Here is a 25,000-nt window from a genome sequence, read left to right as displayed (position 1 = left end):
AGATAGATCTAGATAGATCTAGACGTTCTAGAGATATATCTAGACGTTCTAGAGAGATAGATCTAGACGTTCTAGAGATGGATCTAGATGTTCTAGAGAGATAGATCTAGATAGATAGATCTAGACGTTCTAGAGATAGATTATAAAACTGATTACATTTTTTATTTTCTTGGGGAAAAAAAATCCTTGCCATGACATTGAAGGAATTGTCCGTAGAACTATGAGACAGGATTGTGTCGAGGCATGGATCTGGGGAAGGGTACCAAAAAATGTCTGCAGCATCGAAGGTCCCCAAAAACACAGTGGCCTTCATCACTCTTAAATGGAAGAAGTTTGGAACCACCAAGACTCTTCCTAGCAATCAGAGGAGAAGGGCCTTGATCAAGGAGGTGACCAAGAACATGATGGTCACTCTGACAGAGCTCCAGAGTTCCTCTGTGGAGATGGGAGAACCTTCCAGAAGGACAACCATCTCTGCAGCACTCCACCAATCAGGCCTTTATGGTAGAGTGGCCAGACGGAAGCCACTCCTCAGTAAAAGGCACAGACCAAGATTGAACTCTTTGCCCTGAATGCCAAGCGTCACATCTGGAGGAAACCTGGCACCATCCCTATGGTGAAGCATGGTGGTGGCAGCATCATGCTGTGGGGATGTTTTTCAGCAGCAGGGATTGGGAGACTAGTCAGGATTGAGGGAAAGATGAACGGAGCAAAGTACAGAGAGATCGCTGATGAAAACCTGCTCCAGAGTGCTCAGGACCTCAGACTGGGGTGAAGGTTCACCTTCCAACAGGACAACGACCCTAAGCACACAGCCAAGACAACACAGGAGTGGCTTTGGGACAAGTCTCTGAAGCCCGGACTTGAATCTGATCGAACATCTCTGGAGAGACCTGAAAATAGCTGTGCAGCGACGCTCCCCATCCAACCTGACAGAGCTTGAGAGGATCTGCAGAGAAGAATAGGAGAAACTCCCCAAATACAGGTGTGCCAATCTTGTAGCATCATACCCAAGAAGACTCGAGGCTGTAACTGCTGCCAAAGGTGCTTCAACAAAGTACTGAGTAATTTGATTTGATTTGATGATTTGATTTGATTTGAGTAAAGGGTCTGAATACTTATGTAAATGTGATATTTCAGTTTTTTTTATTTTTTTATTAGCAATATTTTCAATAAAACACTACGGGTATTGTGATGTCATTATGGGGTATTGTGATGTCATTATGGGGTATTGTGATGTCATTATGGGGTATTGTGATGTCATTATGGGGTATTGTGATGTCATTATGGGGTATTGTGTGTAGCTTGATGAGGAACAAAAAACTATTAGAGAATGGTCTGTAGAGAACACAGTATGGTCTATGTAAAGAACACAGTATGGTCTATAACCTGTAGAGAACACAGTATGGTCTATAACCTGTAGAGAACACAGTAACACAGTGTGGTCAATAGCCTGTAGAGAACACAGTATGGTCTATAACCGGTAGAGAACACAGTAACACAGTGTGGTCTATAACCTGTAGAGAACACAGTAACACAGTATGGTCTATAACCTGTAGAGAACACAGTATGGTCTATAACCTGTAGAGAACACAGTATGGTCTATAACCGGTAGAGAACACAGTAACACAGTATGGTCTATAACCTGTAGAGAACACAGTATGGTCTATAGCCTGTAGAGAACACATTAACACAGTATGGTCTATAACCTGTAGAGAACACAGTAACACAGTGTGGTCTATAACCTGTAGAGAACACAGTAACACAGTATGGTCTATAACCTGTAGAGAACACAGTAACACAGTGTGGTCTATAACCAGTAGAGAACACAGTAACACAGTATGGTCTATAACCTGTAGAGAACACAGTATGGTCTATAACCTGTAGAGAACACAGTAACACAGTGTGGTCTATAACCTGTAGAGAACACAGTAACACAGTATGGTCTATAACCAGTAGAGAACACAGTAACACAGTATGGTCTATAACCTGTAGAGAACACAGTAACACAGTGTGGTCTATAACCTGTAGAGAACACAGCATGGTCTATAACCTGTAGAGAACACAGTATGGTCTATAACCGGTAGAGAACACAGTAACACAGTATGGTCTATAACCTGTAGAGAACACAGTATGGTCTATAACCTGTAGAGAACACAGTAACACAGTATGGTCTATAACCTGTAGAGAACACAGTAACACAGTATGGACTATAACATGTAGAGAACACAGTAACACAGTATGGTCTATAACCTGTAGAGAACACAGTAACACAGTATGGTCTATAACAGGTAGAGAACACAGTAACACAGTATGGTCTATAACAGGTAGAGAACACAGTAACACAGTATGGTCTATAACCTGTAGAGAACACAGTAACACAGTATGGTCTATAACCTGTAGAGAACACAGTAACACAGTATGGTCTATAACAGGTAGAGAACACAGTAACACAGTATGGTCTATAACATGTAGAGAACACAGTAACACAGTATGGTCTATAACAGGTAGAGAACACAGTAACACAGTATGGTCTATAACCTGTAGAGAACACAGTATGGTCTATAACCTGTAGAGAACACAGTAACACAGTATGGTCTATAACCTGTAGAGAACACAGTATGGTCTATAACCTGTAGAGAACACAGTAACACAGTGTGGTCTATAACCTGTAGAGAACACAGTATGTTCTATAACCTGTAGAGAACACAGTAACACAGTATGGTCTATAACCTGTAGAGAACACAGTATGGTCTATAACCTGTAGAGAACACAGTATGGTCTATAACCTGTAGAGAACACAGTGTGGTCTATACCTGTAGAGAACACAGTAACACAGTATGGTCTATAACCTGTAGAGAACACAGTAACACAGTATGGTCTGTAACCTGTAGAGAACACAGTGTGGTCTATAACCTGTAGAGAACACAGTGTGGTCTATACCTGTAGAGAACACAGTGTGGTCTATACCTGTAGAGAACACAGTAACACAGTATGGTCTATAACCTGTAGAGAACACAGTAACACAGTATGGTCTATAACCTGTAGAGAACACAGTATGGTCTATAACCTGTAGATAACACAGTATGGTCTATAACCTGTAGAGAACACAGTATGGTCTATAACCTGTAGAGAACACAGTAACACAGTATGGTCTATAACCTGTAGAGAACACAGTATGGTCTATAACCTGTAGAGAACACAGTATGGTCTATAACCTGTAGATAACACAGTATGGTCTATAACCTGTAGAGAACACAGTATGGTCTATAACCTGTAGAGAACACAGTAACACAGTATGGTCTATAACCTGTAGAGAACACAGTATGGTCTATAACCTGTAGAGAACACAGTGTGGTCTATAACCTGTAGAGAACACAGTATGGTCTATAACCTGTAGAGAACACAGTGTGGTCTATAACCTGTAGAGAACACAGTATGGTCTATAACCTGTAGAGAACACAGTATGGTCTATAACCTGTAGAGAACACAGTATGGTCTATAACCTGTAGAGAACACAGTAACACAGTATGGTCTATAACCTGTAGAGAACACAGTAACACAGTATGGTCTATAACCTGTAGAGAACACAGTGTGGTCTATAACCTGTAGAGAACACAGTATGGTCTATAACCTGTAGAGAACACAGTATGGTCTATAACCTGTAGAGAACACAGTAACACAGTATGGTCTATAACCTGTAGAGAACACAGTATGGTCTATAACCTGTAGAGAACACAGTATGGCCTATAACCTGTAGAGAACACAGTGTGGTCTATAACCTGTAGAGAACACAGTAACACAGTATGGTCTATAACCTGTAGAGAACACAGTAACACAGTATGGTCTATAGCCTGTAGAGAACACAGTATGGTCTATAACCTGTAGAGAACACAGTAACACAGTATGGTCTATAACCTGTAGAGAACACAGTAACACAGTATGGTCTATAACCTGTAGAGAACACAGCATGGTCTATAACCTGTAGAGAACACAGTAACACAGTATGGTCTATAACCTGTAGAGAACACAGCATGGTCTATAACCTGTAGAGAACACAGTATGGTCTATAACCTGTAGAGAACACAGTGTGGTCTATAACCTGAAGAGAACACAGTAACACAGTATGGTCTATAACCTGTAGAGAACACAGTATGGTCTATAACCTGTAGAGAACACAGTGTGGTCTATAACCTGTAGAGAACACAGTAACACAGTATGGTCTATAGCCTGTAGAGAACACAGTATGGTCTATAACCTGTAGAGAACACAGTATGGTCTGTAACCTGTAGAGAACACAGTATGGTCTATAACCTGTAGAGAACACAGTGTGGTCTATAACCTGTAGAGAACACAGTAACACAGTATGGTCTATAACCTGTAGAAAACACAGTAACACAGTATGGTCTATAACCTGTAGAGAACACAGTATGACAGTGTGGTCTATAACCTGTAGAGAACACAGTAACACAGTGTGGTCTATAACCTGTAGAGAACACAGTAACACAGTATGGTCTATAACCTGTAGAGAACACAGTAACACAGTATGGTCTATAACCTGTAGAGAACACAGTATGGTCTATAACCTGTAGAGAACACAGTATGGTCTATAACCTGTAGAGAACACAGTATGGTCTATAACCTATAGAGAACACAGTATGGTCTATAACCTATAGAGAACACAGTATGGTCTATAACCTGTAGAGAACACAGTGTGGTCTATAACCTGTAGAGAACACAGTAACACAGTGTGGTCTATAACCTGTAGAGAACACAGTAACACAGTATGGTCTATAACCTGTAGAGAACACAGTATGGTCTATAACCTGTAGATAACACAGTATGGTCTATAACCTGTAGAGAACACAGTGTGGTCTATAACCTGTAGAGAACACAGTGTGGTCTATAACCTGTAGAGAACACAGTATGGTCTATAACCTGTAGAGAACACAGTGTGGTCTATAACCTGTAGAGAACACAGTATGGTCTATAACCTGTAGAGAACACAGTGTGGTCTATAACCTGTAGAGAACACAGTATGGTCTATAACCTGTAGAGAACACAGTGTGGTCTATAACCGGTAGAGAACACAGTATGGTCTATAACCTGTAGAGAACACAGTATGGTCTATAACCTGTAGAGAACACAGTGTGGTCTATAACCTGTAGAGAACACAGTGTGGTCTATAACCTGTAGAGAACACAGTATGGTCTATAACCTGTAGAGAACACAGTATGGTCTATACTTGGTATGTAGGTTTCACTTATGGGTGGCATAAATTGGTATATGGGGGAGGGGAATGGGCAGGGTATATGGTAATTAAATACTGTAGTGTTTACTATTCATCTGTATTTTGCAACATTCTATATAGTAAGTACGACACATGAGGGACACTACAGTGTGTAGTATAGTATTCTTTAGTAAACTACAGTGTACTACATAACTCAATAGTAAGTACTGTAGTACTCTATAGTAAACTGTGGTATTATTTCATGTGGGTCTCTCTCCCTCTTTCTCTCTCTCTCTCTCTCTCTGCCTGTCTTTCTATCTTTGTCTCTGTCTGTCTCTCTGTCTCTCTCTGTCACTCTCTGTCTGTCTTACTCCCTGTCTCTCCCCCCCTCACTCTTTCTCTCTCTCTTTGTCTCCCTCCATCACTCTCTGTCTGTCTTTCTCCCTGTCTCTCCCTGTTACTCTTTTTCTCTCTCTTTCTCTCTCTCTCCGTCACTCTCTGTCTGTCTTTCTCACCTATCTTTGTCTCTGTCTCCCTCTCTCTGTGTCTCTCTCTCTCTCTCTCTCTCTCTGTTTGTCTCTCCATCTTTGTCTCTCTCTCTCTCTCTCTCTCTCTCTCTCTATCTTTGTCTCTGTCTCTGTCTCTCTCTCTCTGTCTGTCTCTCTATCTTTGTCTCTCTCTCTCTCTCTCTGTCTGTCTCTCTATCTTTGTCTCTCTCTCTCTCTCTCTCTGTCTGTCTCTCTATCTCTGTCTCTCTCTCTCTCTCTCTCTCTCTCTCTCTCTCTCTCTCACTCTCTCTCCCCCCCCCCCCCTCACTCTCTCTCCCCCCTCTCTCTCTCTCTCCATCTATCCCCATTTCCTCACCAGTAGAGGTATGGTTTGTCCTTGTCTACGTTGATGTTGTTGAGGGGATCTTGTCTGAACCAGGTGTTGAGAGTGAAGCCGTTCTGGTAAGGCCACTTAGCGATGGGAGGCAACGCTATGGCCTGGGGGAGGAGACAGAACACAGCATCAGCCAATCACAATCACATACACATAAACCTATCAAGAAGTCACAGAAAGAATTATATCAAGTCAAAAACAAAGTGTGTGTGTTTTTTTTATTTTACCTTCATTAAACTAGGCAAGTCAGTTAACAACTAATTCTTATTTTCAATGACGGCCACTGTTCCAGTGGGTTAACTGATCTAGGAACAGTGGGTTAACTGATCTAGGAACAGTGGGTTAACTGATCTAGGAACAGTGGGTTAACTGCCAGAACGACAGATTTGTACCTTGTCAGCTCGAAGGGTTTGAACTTGCAACCTTCCGGTTACTAGTCCAACGCTCTAACCTCTAGGCTACCCTGCCGCCCCTGTGTGTGTGTGCGTGTGTGCGTGCGTGTCTGTGTGTCTTACCGCTGCACTGCGACCAGGGAAGTTGAAGAAGGTGTCTGGACCGTGTCTCTGAGGCATCTGGTTCAACACAGACAACAACTTGATAGAATGTCTAGGCTGGAGGAAGAGAGGAGAGAGGGAGGAGAGGACAGGGAGGAGAGAGGGATGAGAGAGGGAGGAGAGGACAGGGAGGAGAGGACAGGGAGGAGAGAAGAAGAGGAGGGAGAAGAAGAAGAGGGGAGGGAGGGAGGGAGAAGGAGGAAGTCAGATGAATCAGGATGTAGTGACTCTCCTAACCATCACAGACATTGAGGGAGGATATGAGGACACCACAGGGAGACCGCTACAACAACCCTATTGGATCAATAACCCATCAATCACCTCTGCCTGCCACTCCCGGCAACGGCTGATCAATACCACGGCAACCCAAGAGGACATGGAGGAGAGGCGGAGCGCTGGACGGATGAGATGGAGAGAGAGATGGAGGAGAGGTGGAGCGATGGAGGGATGAGATAGAGAGAGAGATGGAGGAGAGGCGGAGCGATGGAGGGATGAGATGGAGAGAGAGATGGAGTGAGAGGAGCGATGGAGGGATGAGATGGAGAGAGAGATGGAGGAGAGGTGGAGCGATGGAGGGATGAGATAGAGAGAGAGAGATGGAGGAGAGGCGGAGCGATGGAGGGATGAGATAGAGAGAGAGATGGAGGAGAGGCGGAGCAATGGAGGGATGAGATGGAGAGAGAGATGGAGAGAGAGGAGCGATGGAGGGATGAGATGGAGAGAGAGATGGAGGAGAGGCAGAGCGATGGAGGGATGAGATGGAGGGGGAGGAAAGGGGTTCCAGGGGTAAGAGCTGTGTTGTTGCAGCATACAGGAAGGATGTCATGGTCTGGGGAGGGGGAGGGGAGAGGAGAGATGGAGAGATGGAGAGAGGAGAGGAGGAGAGATGGAAAGAGAGAGTTGATGAGAGATGTAGAGAGGGGAGAGATGGAGAGAGAGATGGGGAGAGAGGAGAGATGGAGAGAGAGAGGTGATGAGAGATGAGAGAGAGAGGAGGAGAAATGGAGAGATGGAGAGATGGAGAGAGAGAGGTGATGAGAGATGGAGAGAGAGAGGAAGAGAGATGGAGAGAGAGAGGTAATGAGAGATTCCATGAGTAATGAGAGGGGAGAGGGGAGAGAGGGGAGAGATGGAGGGGAGAGATGGAGAGAGAGATGGAGAGAGAGCTGGAGAGAGAGATGGAGAGAGAGGGGAGATGGAGAGAGAGGAGAGATTGAGAGAGAGGAGAGATGGAGAGAGAGGAGAGAGGAGTGATGGAGAGAGAGGAGAGATGGAGAGAGAGGAGAGAGGAGAGATGGAGAGAGAGGTGAGGAAAGATGGAGAGAGGAAAGATGGAGAGAGAGAGGAGGAGAGATAGAGAGAGAGGAGAGGAGAGATGGAGAGAGAGAGGAGAGGAGAGATGGAGAGAGAGGGGAGAGATGGAGAGAGAGAGGAGAGGAGAGATGGAGAGAGAGGGGAGGAGAGATGGAGAGATGGAGAGATAGAGAGAGAGAGAGGAGCGATGGAGAGAGAGAGGAGAGATGCAGAGAGTGAGAGAGAGAGGAGAGATGGAGAGGGAGAGAGGTGACAATGTGAAGAACTATGAATTGATGAATTGAGATTGAGGGATGAAGGGGATCATGCACGGAAAGAAGATGACTTGGATGATGATGATGGTTAGTGCCAACCGGGTCTGGATAGTGGGGACAGGTATGTAGAGGGACGGAGAGATGGAGGAGGGGAGGAAAGGGGGAGGACAGGATGAAGAATGTTGGTGTAGACACTAGATAGTTGTCTGGGGTTGGTTATGGGTCAGTATTAACCTGAGGAGACAGCACAAGCTGCCCCTGTCTCCCTCTCTCCCTCCTCCCCCTGTCTCCCTCTCTCCATCCCTCCTTCTGCTCGCTCCCTCCTCCCCGTCTACCTCTCTCCATCCTCCTTCTGCTCTCTCCCTCCTCCCCTTGTCTCCCTCTCTCCATCCCTCCTTCTGCTCGCTCCCTCCTCCCCGTCTCCCTCTCTCCATCCTCCTTCTGCTCTCTCCCTCCTCCCCTGTCTCCCTCTCTCCATCCCTCATTCTGCTCTGTCCCTCCTCCCCCTGTCACCTTCTCTCCATCCCTACTCCTGCTCTGTCCCTCCTCCATGTCTCCCTCTCTCCATCCCTCCTCTCCTACCCATCAGCAGCATCTCTGTTTATGATGACATGATCCCCCCCCCCTCATCCGGTCCAACCATCCTGTCTAACCATCCTGTCTAACCCACCTGCTAACCCATCCTGTCTAACCCATCCTGTCTAACCCACCTGCTAACCTATCCGGTCCAACCATCCTGTCTAACCATCCTGTCTAACCCACCTGCTAACCTATCCGGTCCAACCATCCTGTCTAACCATCCTGTCTAACCCACCTGCTAACCCATCCGGTCCAACCATCCTGTCTAACCCACCTGCTAACCCATCCTGTCTAACCCGCCCTGCTAACCCATCCGGTCCAACCATCCTGTCTAACCATCCTGTCTAACCCACCTGCTAACCCATCCGGTCCAACCATCCTGTCTAACCATCCTGTCTAACCCACCTGCTAACCCATCCTGTCTAACCCGCCCTGCTAACCCATCCGGTCCAACCATCCTGTCTAACCATCCTGTCTAACCCACCTGCTAACCCATCCTGTCTAACCCGCCCTGCTAACCCATCCGGTCCAACCATCCTGTCTAACCATCCTGTCTAACCCACCTGCTAACCCATCCTGTCTAACCCGCCCTGCTAACCCATCCTGTCTAACCCATCCTGTCCAACCATCCTGTCTAACCATCCTGTCTAACCCACCTGCTAACCCATCCTGTCTAACCCATCCTGTCTAACCATCCTGTCTAACCCATCCTGTCTAACCCACCTGCTAACCCATCCTGTCTAACCCGCCCTGCTAACCCATCCTGTCCAACCATCCTGTCTAACCATCCTGTCTAACCCACCTGCTAACCCATCCTGTCTAACCCATCCTGTCTAACCCGCCCTGCTAACCCATCCTGTCCAACCATCCTGTCTAACCATCCTGTCTAACCCATCCTGTCTACTCCATCCTGTCCAACCATCCTGTCTAACCATCCTGTCTAACCATCCTGTCTACTCCATCCTGTCTAACCATGCTGTCTAACCCATCCTGTCTAACCATCCTGTCTAACCCATCCTGTTTAACCCATTCTGTCTAACCATCCTGTCTAACCACCCTGTCTAGTCCATCCTGTCTAACCATGCTGTCTAACCACCCTGTCTAACCATCCTGTCTAACCCATCCTGTTTAACCCATTCTGTCTAACCATCCTGTCTAACCACCCTGTCTACTCCATCCTGTCTAACCCATTCTGTCTAACCCATTCTGTCTAACCATCCTGTCTAACCCATCCTGTCTAACCCATCATGTCTAACCCATTCTGTCTAACCATCCTGTCTAACCACCCTGTCTAACCACCCTGTCTAACCACCCTGTCCAACCATCCTGTCTAACCCATCCTGTCTAACCCACCCTGCTAACCCATCCTGTCTAACCCATCCTGTCTAACCACCCTGTCTAACTCATTATGTCTAACCCACCCTGTCTAACCCACCCTGTCTAACCCATCCTGTCTAACCCATTCTGTCTAACCATCCTGTCTAACCATCCTGTCTAACCACCCTGTCTACTCCATCCTGTCTAACCCATTCTGTCTAACCCATCCTGTCTAACCCATCATGTCTAACCCATCCTGTCTAACCCATCATGTCTAACCCATTATGCTAACACATTCTGTCTAACCCATCCTGTCTAACCCATCCTATCTAACCCACCATGCTAACACATCCTGTCTAACCCATTCTGTCTAACCCATCCTGTCTAACCCATCCTGTCTAACCCATCCTGTCTAACCCATCATGTCTAACCCATTATGCTAACACATTCTGTCTAACCCATCCTGTCTAACCCATCCTATCTAACCCACCATGCTAACACATTCTGTCTAACCCATCCTGTCTAACCCATCCTATCTAACCCATTCTGTCTAGCCACCCTGTCTAACCCACCCTGCTAACACATCCTGTGCAACCCATCCTGTCTAGTCCATCCTGTCTAACCCATCATGTATAACCCACCATGCTAACACATTCTGTCTAACCCATCCTGTCTAACCCATCATGTCTAACCCACCATGCTAACCCATCATGTCTAACCTATCCTGTGTCCCCCAGGTATACTCACCCAGATACTGTTGTCTCCCCTCAGCATACTGAATAGAAGCTTCAGTTCCTTCACTGTGATACTGTAGCTGGCCATCACCCCAAGCATATCCACTAGCAGATCTAGAGAGAGACAGAGAGACAGATAGAGACGAGAGAGAGGAGAGACGAGAGAGAGAGAGAGACAAGAGAGAGAGAGACAGAGATGAGAGAGAGAGAGAGAGAGAGAGAGAGAGAGAGAGAGAGAGAGAGAGAGAGAGAGAGAGAGAGAGAGAGAGAGAGAATTACAGAGAGTACACAGTGGCAGAATACCTGACCACAGTGACTGACCCAAAATTAAGGAAAGCTTTGACTATGTACAGACTCAGTGAGCATAGCCTTGCTATTGAGAAAGGCCGCCGTAGGCAGACATGGCTCTCAAGAGAAGACAGGTGACATGTGCTCACTGCCCACAAAATGCCCACAAAATGAGGTGGAAACTGAGCTGCACTTTCTAACCTCCTGCCCAATGTATGACCATATTAGAGAGACATATTTCCCTCAGATTACACAGATCCACAAAGAATTCGAAAACAAATCCAATTTTGAAAAACTCCCATATCTACTGGGTAAAATTCCACAGTGTGCCATCACAGCAGCAAGATTTGTGACCTGTTGCCACGAGAAAAGGGCACCCAGTGAAGAACAAACACCATTGTAAATACAACCCATATTTATGCTTATTCATTTTATCTTGTGTCCTTTAACCATTTGTACATTGTTAAAACACTGTATATATATATATATAATATGACATTTGTAATGTCTTTACTGTTTTGAAACCTCTGTATGTGTAATGTTTACTGTTAATTTTTGTTGTTTTTCACTTTATATATTCACTTTGTATGTTGTCTACCTCACTTGCTTTTGCAATGTTAACACGTGTTTCCCATGCCAATAAAGCCCTTCAATTGAATTGAATTGAATTGATAGAGAGAGAGAGAGACGAGAGAGATAGAGAGAGAGAGGAGAGATGAGAGAGAGAGAGAAAGAGAGAGAGAGAGATAGAGAGAGACAGAGAGACAGAGAGAGAAAGAGAGAGAGAGATGAGAGAGAGAGAGACAGACAGACAGACAGACAGACAGACAGACAGACAGACAGACAGACAGACAGAGAGAGACAGAGAGAGAGAGAGAGAGATACGAGAGAGACGAGAGAGACAGAGAGATGAGAGAGTAAGAGAGAGAGAGAGAGTGAGACAGAGAGAGAAAAGTCTGCAGCACCCGGCCTCCCCCTGCTAGAATCCGAAGTCAAATGTCTGCTGTTTGCCGATGATCTGGTGCTTCTGTCACCAACCAAGGAGGGCCTACAGCAGCACCTAGATCTTATGCACAGATTCTGTCAGACCTGGGCCCTGACAGTAAATCTCAGTAAGACCAAAATAATGGTGTTCCAAAAAAGGTCCAGTCACCAGGACCACAAATACAAATTCAATCTAGACACTGTTGCCCTAGAGCACACAAAAAACTATACATACCTTGGCCTAAACATCAGCGCCACAGGTAACTTCCACAAAGCTGTGAACGATCTGAGAGACAAGGCAAGAAGGGCATTCTATGCCATCAAAAGAAACATAAATTTCAACATACCAATTAGGATTTGGCTAAAAATACTTGAATCAGTCATAGAGCCCATTGCCCTTTATGGTTGTGAAGTATGGGATCCGCTCACCAACCAGGACTTCACAAAATGGGACAAACACCAAATTGAGACTCTGCACGCAGAATTCTGCAAAAATATCCTCCGTGTACAACGTAGAACACCAAATAATGCATGCAGAGAAGAATTAGGCCGATACCCACTAATTATCAAAATCCAGAAAAGAGCCGTTAAATTCTACAACCACCTAAAAGGAAGTGATTCACAAACCTTCCATAACAAAGCCATCACCTACAGAGAGATGAACCTGGAGAAGAGTCCCCTAAGCAAGCTGGTCCTGGGGCTCTGTTCACAAACACAAACACACCCTACAGAGCCCCAGGACAACAGCACAATTAGACCCAACCAAATCATGAGAAAACAAAAAGATAATTACTTGACACATTGGAAAGAATTAACAAAAAAACAGAGCAAACTAGAATGCTATTTGGCCCTAAACAGAGAGTACACAGCGGCAGAATACCTGACCACTGTGACTGACCCAAAATTAAGGAAAGCTTTGACTATGTACAGACTCAGTGAGCATAGCCTTGCTATTGAGAAAGGCCGCCGTAGGCAGACATGGCTCTCAAGAGAAGACAGGCTATGTGCTCACTGCCCACAAAATGAGGTGGAAACTGAGCTGCACTTCCTAACCTCCTGCCCAATGTATGACCATATTAGAGAGACATATTTCCCTCAGATTACACAGATCCACAAAGAATTCGAAAACAAATCCAAATTTGAAAAACTCCCATATCTACTGGGTGAAATTCCACAGTGTGCCATCACAGCAGCAAGATTTGTGACCTGTTGCCACGAGAAAAGGGCAACCAGTGAAGAACACACACCATTGTAAATACAACCCATATTTATGCTTATTTATTTTATCTTGTGTCCTTTAACCATTTGTACATTGTTAAAACACTGTATATATATATATAATATGACATTTGTAATGTCTTTACTGTTTTGAAACCTCTGTATGTGTAATGTTTACTGTTAATTTTTGTTGTTTTTCACTTTATATTTTCACTTTGTATGTTGTCTACCTCACTTGCTTTGGCAATGTTAACACATGTTTCCCATGCCAATAAAGCCCTTGAATTGAATTGAATTGAGAGAGAGAGAAAGGAGAGGTGAGACAATGCTAGACTGTGCTGATGTCAGCGTTTGGCAGACAGGGTTGTAGCTGACTGTGTTAAAAGTTGTGGTGAGTAGCCTATCACATGCCTGGAGACACCACTGTGAGATCATCAGGAAGGGAGAGACTGTAATACTGGCACGCATCCAAAATAGTACCCTTAACCTATATTGGTCAAAAGTAGTGCACTAAATAGGGAATAAAGTGATATTTGGGACGCAAACCTGCTGAATAAGATGGCCCCGGGAGAACAAGGCTGACAGTTTACGTCCTAACCAACTGTGTTTTATGGGAAATTTCTTTGTGTTGTTTGTAACTTATTATCTTACTTATTTTGTACATAATGTTCCTGCTACTGTCTCTTATGACTGAAAATAACTTGTGGACATCAGATCAGCGATTACTCACCACAGACTGGCAGAATCATTTTTTCTCTTTTAAGTCTGACGATCCCGATGTGAAGGATACAGGCCCAGATCCCTGTCATGTGACGATATACTGTTTATCGGGAGAGGATCCCTGTCATGTGACGATATACTGTGACGATATACTGTTTATCGGGAACAGGCCCAGATCCCTGTCATGTGACGATATATACTGTTTATCGGGAACAGGCCCAGATCCCTGTCATGTGACGATATACTGTTTATCGGGAACAGGCCCAGATCCCTGTCATGTGACGATATACTGTTTATCGGGAACAGGCCCAGATCCCTGTCATGTGACGATATACTGTTTATCGGGAACAGGCCCAGATCCCTGTCATCTGCGTGAAGAGAAGGCAGAGAAAAAGGGCCAAAGGGCAGGGCCGCCTTCTGATCGAATAAACCCCCACTTCCTTCCATTCTGCTAGCAAACGTGCAATCTTTGGAAAATAAAACTGTAATATCTTATGCTTCACGAAGTCGTGGCTGAACGATGACATCATCAACATACAGCTGGCGGGATATACAGGATAGGAAAGAACAGCAGCGTCTGGAAAAGACAAGTGTTGGCGGTCTGTGTATTTTTGTAAACAACAGCTGGTGCACGATATCTACGGAAGTCTCGAGGTTTTGCTCGCCTGAGGTAGAGTATCTCATGATAAGCTGTAGACCACACTATCTACCTAGAGAGTTTTCATCTGTATTCTTCATAGCTATCTACATACCATCACAGACGGATGCTGGCACTAAGACCGCACTGAATGAGCTGCATGCCGCCATGAGCAAACAGGAAACCGCTCATCCAGAGGCGGCGTCCTAGTAGCCGGTGTCATGACTGGCCTGTTGGGGTCAGGTTCCCGTGGACCATAATCCTACAGCGATATCTCACCCACCAGCGGGGGAGATGGAGGTGGGGGGGGGGTACGGAGGTGGGGGGGGGGTACGGAGGTGGGGGTTTTATGACACCTCACGCCCATTGTAAATCTAAAGGCAGCAGACAAAATCCCTTTGTCCTCTCAGTGTGGAGGAATGGAACGTGTGATGGGCCGATGGAGAACCTTCCTCAGAACAGTAACGTGCAATAAATGGACGTTGGGACAATCTGTTTCGTCAGTCGAAATGGTGGTAATGACGATAGATGGAAAATGAAAATGAAAGTCGTTGTTGTTGTGTTATTAAAAGTTAAATGACAACATTATAACAAAAACGTAACTTGAAGAGTTTTCACATTATGTACCTGCATACTGGACGTTGTGTGTAAAATGTTCAGATCAAAGAGAATGTTTTTGTAAAGATGAAATGTGATTGTTAGTTGTCTAAATTGGATCTGAGTAAAAAATCCAGACCTTGCCTCGTAACTAGTTGCGCCCAGAGAACTTGCCCTTAAGGTGTAAACGCCCATTTCTGACCCAAGGGGAAAAACATTTGAGTTAAGAATTAACATTGACTAGGTGACCACGAGCTGCAGCCAAGGTCTGATTAGTGGTAACCCCAAAACGCAACACGAGGTTGAAGAAGACAAAGGAACCTTTTAACAACCTACAGATGAGTAGCTGTATCTAAGAGGGAAAACTCAAGCAGGCCCACCTGGTTACCTCTCCAAGGAATCTCTGCTTTCATTCCCACGCTGGAAACATCTACACAGCTGATTATCCGTCCTCAAAGAGGGTGAACTCAAGCAGCCCACCTGGTTACCTCTCCAAGGAATCTCTGCTTTCATTCCCACGCTGGAAACATCTACACAGCTGATTATCCGTCCTCAAAGAGGGAGAACTCAAGCAGGCCCACCTGGTTACCTCTCCAAGGAATCTCTGCTTTCATTCCCACGCTGGAAACAATTACACAGCTGATTATCCGTCCTCAAAGAGGGAGAACTCAAGCAGGCCCACCTGGTTACCTCTCCAAGGAATCTCTGCTTTCATTCCCACACTGGAAACATCTACACAGCTGATTATCCGTCCTCAAAGAGGGAGAACTCAAGCAGGCCCACCTGGTTACCTCTCCAAGGAATCTCTGCTTTCATTTCCATGCTGGAAACATCTACACAGCTGATTATCCGTCCTCAAAGAGGGAGAACTCAAGCAGGCCCACCTGGTTACCTCTCCAAGGAATCTCTGCTTTCATTTCCATGCTGGAAACATCCACACAGCTGATTATCCGTCCTCAGAAGACCCTTTTTCAGAACAAGGACAAGGAAACAGACCACTAAGAGAAAGGACACTGACATCGTGAGGACAATCAGAGAGTTACACCCGGTAACCAAAGACTTGCCGTCATCAGAGGAGAAGTCGACGAGACACCCCATTGGAGACCTCCGACACGTAATGACATCATTATATTCTGACCAATAAGAGTGGCAGTTCGGGGCTAAACTCAACATGGTTTACAAATGTACCCAGGTGTGCTTTTCTCTCGTGCTCTCTCTCTCTTTCTCTCTCTCTCTCTCTTTCTCTCTCTCTCTCTCTCTCTTTCTCTCTCTTTCTAAATCCCCACCTTGTGTAACACGTGTCATATAGTGTTGGCCTGTTTCATTGGACTAAGTTCTAATAACCTAGACTGTGTGTTTGTGTACCTCAAATTACCATTTTAGCTTGTTAGTAAATGAATAATCAACTCAATTGGTGTGGTACGGACTTATTTAGTGGGAGTTGGGTTTGTGCAGATTCCCGGATAATGCGACATTCAGAATGAGACTGTAGAGGAAATTAATTAATTAGCGACTGTTGTAAAATCGATATTCTGATATTCTTTTTAAGTTAATTTGGGAAATAGAAACTCAATAAAGCCAAAACTTTCCCATGGTGCCCCAGGTTACTGAGTTAATAACTTTCAGATGAATTTAATCACGTATCTATAAACAGTTAATCATTCGATGACCATCAGTCATTAATCAATACAATGTTAAGACACCGGGGCCTTTGATGCAGGGAAACTTAAATCCATCTAAGAAAATTTCTATCAGCATGTTCAATGTGCAACCAGAGGGAAAAGATCTCTGTATCACCTTTACTCCACCCATAGAGACACATACAAAGCTCTCCCTCACCCTAGAACACCTTTTCTCCACACACAGAGACGCGTACAAAGCTCTCCCTCACCCTCCATTTGGCAAATCTGACCATAATTAAATCCTCCTGATTCCTGCTGACAAACAAAAATGAAAGCAGGAAGCACCAGTGACTCGGTCTATAAATAAGTGGTCAGATAAAGCAGATGCTAAGATACAGGACTGTTTTTACCACAGACTGGAACATGTTCTGGGATTTCTCTGATGGCATTGAGGAGTACACCACATCAGTGATCTGCTTCATCAATGAGTGCATCGATGACGTCGTCCTCACAGTGATCGTACGTACATACCCCAACCAGAAGCCATGTATTACAGGCAACATCTGCACAGAGCTAAAGGCTAGAGCTTCCGCTCCTCTAACCCGGAAGCTTATAAGAAATCCCGCTATGCCTTCCGACGAACCATCAAACAGGCAAAGAGACAATACAGGACTAAGATCGAATTGTACTACACCGACTCTGACGCTCATTGGATGAGGCAGGGCTTGCAAACTATTACAGACAACAAAGGAAGCACAGCCGAGAGCTGCCCAGTGACGCAAGCCTACCAGACGAGCTAAACTACTTCTATACAGGCTTCGAGGCAAATAACACTGAAACATGCATGAGAGCACCATCTGTTCCGGAAGACTGTGTGATCACGCTCTCCGCAGCCGATGTGAGTAAGACCTTTAAACAGGTCAACATTCACAAGGCCGCAGGGCCAGACGGATTACCAGGACGTGTACTGCGAGGATGCGCTGACCAACTGGCAAGTTTCTTCACTGACATTTTCAACCTGTCCCTGTCTGAGTCTGTAATACCAACATGTTTCAAGCAAACCACCATAGTCCCTCTGCCCAAGAACACCAAGGTAACCTGGCTAAATGACTACCGACCTGTAGCACTCACGTCTGTCGCCATGAAGTGCTTTGAAAGGCTGGTCATGGCTCACATCAACACCATTAGCCCAGAAACCCTAGACCCACTCCAATTTGCATACCGCCCGACAGATCCACAGATTATGTAATCTCCTTTGCACGCCACACTGCCCTTTCCTACTTGGACAAAAGGAACACTTATGTGAGAATAATATTAATTGACTACAGCTCAGCGTTCAATACCACAGTGCCCTCAAAGCTCGTCAATAAGCTAAGGACCCTGGGACTAAACATCTCCCTCTGCAACTGGATCCTGGACTTCCTGACGGGCCGCCCCTACGTGGTAAGGGTAGGTAACAACACATCCGCCATGCTGATCCTCAACACAGAGGACTTTGGGGATGCGTGCTTAGTCCCCTCCTGTACTCCCTGTTCACCCACGACTGCATGGCCAGGCACGACTCCAACACCATCATTAAGTTTTCAGACGACACAACAGTAGTAGGCCTGATCACCGACAACGACGAGACAGCCTATAGGAGGTCAGAGACCTGGCCGTGTTGTGCCAGGACAACAACCTATCCCTCAACGTGATCAAGACTAAGGAGATTGTAGACTACAGGAAAAAGTGGACCGAGCACGCCCCCATTCTCATCGACGGGACTGTAGTGGAGCAGATTGAGAGCTTCAAGCTCCTTGGCATCCACACCACCAACAAACTGACATGGTCCAAACACACCAAGACAGTCGTGAAGAAGGGCACAACAAAACCTATTCCTCTCAGGAGACTGAAAAGATTTGGCATGGGTCATCAGATCCTCAACAGGTTCTACAGGTGCACCATCGAGAGCATCCTAACCGGTTGCATCACCGCCTGGTATGGCAACTGCTCGGCCTCCGACCGCAAGGCACTATGGAGGGTAGTGCGTACAGCCCAGTACATCACTGAGGCCGAGCTTCCTGCCATCCAGGATCTCTATACCAGGCGGTGTCAGAGGAAGGCCTGAGTCATAGACTGTTCTCTCTGCTACCGCACGGCAAGCGGTACCGGAGCGCCAAGTCTAGGTCCAAGAGGCTTCTAAACAGCTTCTACCCCCAAGCCATAAGACTCCTGAACATCTAATCAAATGGCTATTTGCATATACCCCCTCCCCCCCCATTTTACACTGCTGCTACTCTCTGTTGTTATCATTAACTATTCTATTGTATTTACTGTGAGTGTGAGTGCGCGCGTGCGTGTGTGAGAGTGTGTGAGTGAGTGTGTATATAAGTGTGTGCGTTGTGTGTGTGTGTGTGTGTGTCACCATAGATTAGTGTAAGGAGAGAGAGAGAATGTGCTTCCACTGCCATTCTCAGTAATACTGCTGTAAATGAATAGACACCTCCCACGCAACTTCATTACTGCATCACACACACACACGCATGCACGCACGCACGCATCACACACACACACACACACACGCACACACACACGCATCACACACACACACACGCACGCATCACACACACACACACACACACGCACAAACACACACACACACACACACACACACACACACACACACAAACTGGCCATGAGCACATTAGTTGAAGAGGACAGGATGACATAAAGAGGGGAGGTGCAGTCAAGGACAACACACTGCTGTAACTGGTATAGTAAAGGGTGTGTGTGTGTGTGTGTGTGTGTGTGTGTGTGTGTGTGTGTGTGTGTGTGTGTGTGTGTGTGTGTGTGTGTGTGTGCATTTGTGTGCGTTTGTGTGAGTGTGTTTTCCTGTGTGTGTCTGTGGCCCAGACGGCATTCCTAGCTGTGTCCTCAGAGCATGCGCGGACCAGCTGGCTGGTGTGTTCAAGGGCATATTTAATCTCACTCTATCCCAGTCTACTGTCCCCACATGCTTCAAGATGGCCACCATTGTTCCTGTACCCAGAAAGCGAAGGTAACAGAGCAAAATGACTACCGCCCACTCACTTCTGTCATCATGAAGTAATTTGAAAGACTAGCCAAGGACCATATCACCTCCACCTTACCAGCCACCCTAGAACAACCCCCATTTGCGTACCGCCCAAATAGATCCACAGACAATGCAATCGCCATCGCACTGCACACTGCCCTATCCCATCTGGACAGGAGGAATACCTATGTAAGAATGCTGTTCATTGACTACAGCTCAGCATTGAACACCATAGTTTCCTCCAAGCTCATCATCAAGCTGGAGGCCCTGGGTCTCAACCCCGCCCTGTGCAACTGGGTCCTGGACTTTCTGACGGGCCACCCCCAGGTGGGGAAGGTACGAAACAACACCTCCACTTTGCTGACCCTCAACACTGGGGCCCGACAAAGGTGCGTGCACAGCCCCCTCCTGTACTCCCTGTTCACCCATGACTGCGTGGCCAAGCACGCCTCCAACTCAATCATCCAGTTTGCTGACAACATAACAGCAGTAGGGTGATTACCAACAATGACGAGACAGCCTACAGGGAGGAGGTGAGGGCTCTGGGAGTGTGGTGTCAGGAAAATAACATCAACAAAACAAAGGAGATGATCTTGGACTTCATGAAACAGCAGAGCGTGCAGCCCCACATCGACAGGACCGCAGTGGAGAAGGTGGAAAGCTTCAAGTTCCTGGGCGTACACATCATCACCGACGATCTGAAATGTTCCACCCACACAGACAGTGTGGTGAAGAAGGCACAACAGTGTCTCGGGAGGCTGAAGAAATTTGGCTTGGCACCTAAAACCCTCACAAACGTTTATAGATGCACAATTGAGAGCATCCTGTCGGGCTGTATCACCGCCTGGTATGGCAGGCGACTGCAAGACTCTCCAGAGGGTGGTGCGGTCTGCCCAACGCATTACCGGGAGCAAACTACCTGCCCTCCAGGACACCTACACCCCCGATGTCACAGGGAGACCAAAAAGATCCTCAAGGACATCTACCACCCGAGCCACTGCCTGTTCACACCGCTATCATCCAGAAGGCGAGGTCAGTATAGGTGCATCAAAGCTGGGACCGAGAGACTGAAAAACAGCTACTATCTCAAGGCCATCAGACTGTTAAACAGCCACGCACATTAGAAACTACTGCCTATAGACAGACTAGAAATCACTGGCCACTTTAATAATGGAACACTGGTCACTTTGATAAGTTTTACATATCTTGCATTACTCATCTCAAATGTATATACTGTATTCAACACTATTCTACTGTATCTTAGTCTATGCCGCTCTGACATTGCTCGTCCATATATTTATATATTCTTAATTCACTTCCTTACTTAGACGTGTGTGTATTGGGTATATGTTGTGAAATTGTTAGATATTACCGTCCGAACTAGAAGCACAAGCACTTCGCTACATCCACAATAACATCTTCTAAACACGTGTGTGACCAATAACATGTCATTTGATGTGTGTGTGTGTGTGTGTGTGTGTGTGTGTGTGTGTGTGTGTGTGTGTGTGTGTGTGTGTGTGTGTGTGTGTGTGTGTGTGTGCGTGTGTGTGTGTGTGTGTGTTCCCCTACCTGCGATCATGTCGTCCACAGAGCTCATCTTGGACAGGACCTGTTGTATGAGGCCCACCTCTGTGCTGGTCTGAAGGTTCCTCACACTCTTCCTCAGGATGGCTGTGAACATGGACCACACCTGGTGACACAACGACACACACAGCTTCATTACCTGGTGACGCAACAACACACACAGCTTCATCACCTGGTGACGCAACATCACAAACAGCTTCATCACCTAGTGACGCAACATCACACACAGCTTCATCACCTAGTGACGCAACATCACACACAGCTTCATCACCTAGTGACGCAACAACACACAAATGTTTGTCATTCCAAATGCCCAGATATTGGTAGGTGGGAACCTGATCAATGGGAGAACCATCCAGTGAATAAAAATGTCGTCCATCTGGGACATTCTGGAGAGAACTACAGAACATGTATTTAGTCTTGGCCACATTAAGTTTTAAACCAACCAGGGTGTTGTGTAAAGTAACACAGTTAGATTGCAGCTCTAACGTAGCCTGGTCAACAATTGGGGCAATGGCATACGTTCATAACAGTGTCATCTGAATATGACAAGTTATAACAGACAGACCCAATATTATTTATATAAAAAGTAAAGAGAAGAGGTCCCAGTGCTGACCCCTGCGGTACACCTCATGTACTACTGTATAAAGGAAACTAGACTTAACACCATAATATATCACACATTAACTTATTTCTGACAGATCATTTTCAAACCACTTCCATGAAGCCTGATCCAGACCTATTTCAGTCAACCTCCGAAATAAAGAATGTGATGGTCGACGGTATCAACGGCCTTGGGAAAAGTCCTTCAAAAAGACAGCACCATGATTTTTATGATCCAAGCAATTTAGCACATTATCTAAAAGAAGCGAAGCAGCTGAAACGGTGCTATATCCAGAGTTAAAACTGGATTGGTACATACTTAGAATAGAGTGAGAAGTTTAAAACAGTTCTTAGCCGACAACTAGTCAGAGATTAAAAAACCTTGGAAAGGCAAGAGAGAACTTGGAAATTGGAAGATGGTTATCTAAGTCAGAAGGATCTCCTCCTTTGCGTAGGGGGAGGACATCCAAATCTTAGGGATAACACCAGGGATAACACCAGGGATAACACCAGGGACAACACCAGGGATAACACCGGGGACAACACCAGGGACAACATCAGGGATAACACCGGGGATAACACTAGGGATAACACCAGGGATGACACCAGGGACAACACCAGGGATGACACCAGGGACAACACCAGGGATGACACCAGGGACAACACCAGGGATAACACCAGGGACAACACCAGGGATAACACCGGGGACAACACCAGGGACAACATCAGGGATAACACCGGGGATAACACTAGGGATAACACCAGGGATAACACCAGGTATAACACCAGGGATACCACCAGGGACAACACCAGGGATAACACCAGGGATACCACCAGGGACAACACCAGGGATAACACTAGGGATAACACTATGGATAACACCAGGGATAACACCAGGGATAACACTAGGGATAACACCAGGGACAACACTAGGGATAACACCAGCGATAACATCAGGGATAACACTAGGGATAACACCAGGGACAACACCAGGGACAACACCAGGGATAACACCGGGGACAACACCAGGGATAACACCAGGGATAACACCAGGGACAACACCAGGGATAACACCAGGGACAACACCAGGGATAACACTGGGGACAACACCAGGGACAACACCAGGGACAACACCAGGGATAACACCGGGGACAACACCAGGGATAACACCGGGGACAACACCAGGGACAATACTAGGGATAACACCAGGGACAACACCAGGGATAACACCGGGGACAACACCGGGGACAACACCGGGGATAACACCAGGGACAACACCGGGGATAACACTAGGGATAACACTATGGATAACACCAGGGATAACACTAGGGATAACACCAGGGACAACACTAGGGATAACACCAGGGATAACATCAGGGATAACACTAGGGATAACACCGGGGACAACACTAGGGATAACACCGGGGATACCACCAGGGACAACACCAGGGATAACACTAGGGATAACACTATGGATAACACCAGGGATAACACTAGGGATAACACCAGGGACAACACTAGGGATAACACCAGGGATAACATCAGGGATAACACTGGGGATAACACCGGGGACAACACCAGGGATAACACCGGGGACAACACCAGGGATAACACCAGGGATAACACCAGGGACAACACCAGGGATGACACCAGGGACAACACCAGGGATAACACCAGGGACAACACCAGGGATAACACCGGGGACAACACCAGGGACAACATCAGGGATAACACCGGGGATAACACTAGGGATAACACCAGGGATAACACCAGGTATAACACCAGGGATACCACCAGGGACAACACCAGGGATAACACCAGGGATACCACCAGGGACAACACCAGGGATAACACTAGGGATAACACTATGGATAACACCAGGGATAACACCAGGGATAACACTAGGGATAACACCAGGGACAACACTAGGGATAACACCAGCGATAACATCAGGGATAACACTAGGGATAACACCAGGGACAACACCAGGGACAACACCAGGGATAACACCGGGGACAACACCAGGGATAACACCAGGGATAACACCAGGGACAACACCAGGGATAACACCAGGGACAACACCAGGGATAACACTGGGGACAACACCAGGGACAACACCAGGGACAACACCAGGGATAACACCGGGGACAACACCAGGGATAACACCGGGGACAACACCAGGGACAATACTAGGGATAACACCAGGGATAACACTAGGGATAACACCGGGGACAACACTAGGGATAACACCGGGGATACCACCAGGGACAACACCAGGGATAACACTAGGGATAACACTATGGATAACACCAGGGATAACACTAGGGATAACACCAGGGACAACACTAGGGATAACACCAGGGATAACATCAGGGATAACACTAGGGATAACACCGGGGACAACACCAGGGATAACACCGGGGACAACACCAGGGATAACACCAGGGATAACACCAGGGAAAACACCAGGGATAACACCAGGGACAACACCAGGGATAACACTGGGGACAACACCAGGGACAACACCAGGGATAACACCAGGGACAACACCAGGGACAACACCAGGGATAACACCGGGGACAACACCAGGGATAACACCAGGGATAACACCGGGGACAACATCAGGGACAATACAAGGGATAACACCAGGGACAACACAGGGATAACACCGGGGACAACATCGGGGACAACACCGGGGATAACACCGGGGATAACACAGGGGATAACACCGGGGACAACACCAGGGATAACATCAGGGATAACACTAGGGATAACACCGGGGACAACACCGGGGATAACACCAGGGACAACACCAGGGACAACACCAGGGA

At 46.4% G+C, this 25,000-nt stretch overlaps 1 protein-coding gene across 1 annotated transcript in view; it reads right to left on the bottom strand.

Moving 5' to 3' along the window:
* LOC110509475 (neurobeachin) overlaps nt 1–25,000 on the bottom strand; it is a 242,844-nt gene that overhangs the window by 129,763 nt on the left and 88,081 nt on the right. The window contains exons 3-6 of the mRNA XM_036967186.1: nt 21,552–21,672; nt 10,878–10,978; nt 6,628–6,723; nt 6,095–6,216 (exon numbers count right to left, since the gene is read on the bottom strand). Coding sequence (XP_036823081.1) covers nt 6,095–6,216; nt 6,628–6,723; nt 10,878–10,978; nt 21,552–21,672 — 440 coding nt within the window. The remainder of the gene's footprint in view (nt 1–6,094; nt 6,217–6,627; nt 6,724–10,877; nt 10,979–21,551; nt 21,673–25,000) is intronic.

Source organism: Oncorhynchus mykiss, chromosome Y, assembly GCF_013265735.2.
Source record: "Oncorhynchus mykiss isolate Arlee chromosome Y, USDA_OmykA_1.1, whole genome shotgun sequence".
Lineage (NCBI taxonomy): Eukaryota > Metazoa > Chordata > Actinopteri > Salmoniformes > Salmonidae > Oncorhynchus > Oncorhynchus mykiss.
The sequence above is the reverse complement of the archived record's forward strand: the minus strand, read 5'-3'. Positions and strand labels throughout refer to the sequence as shown.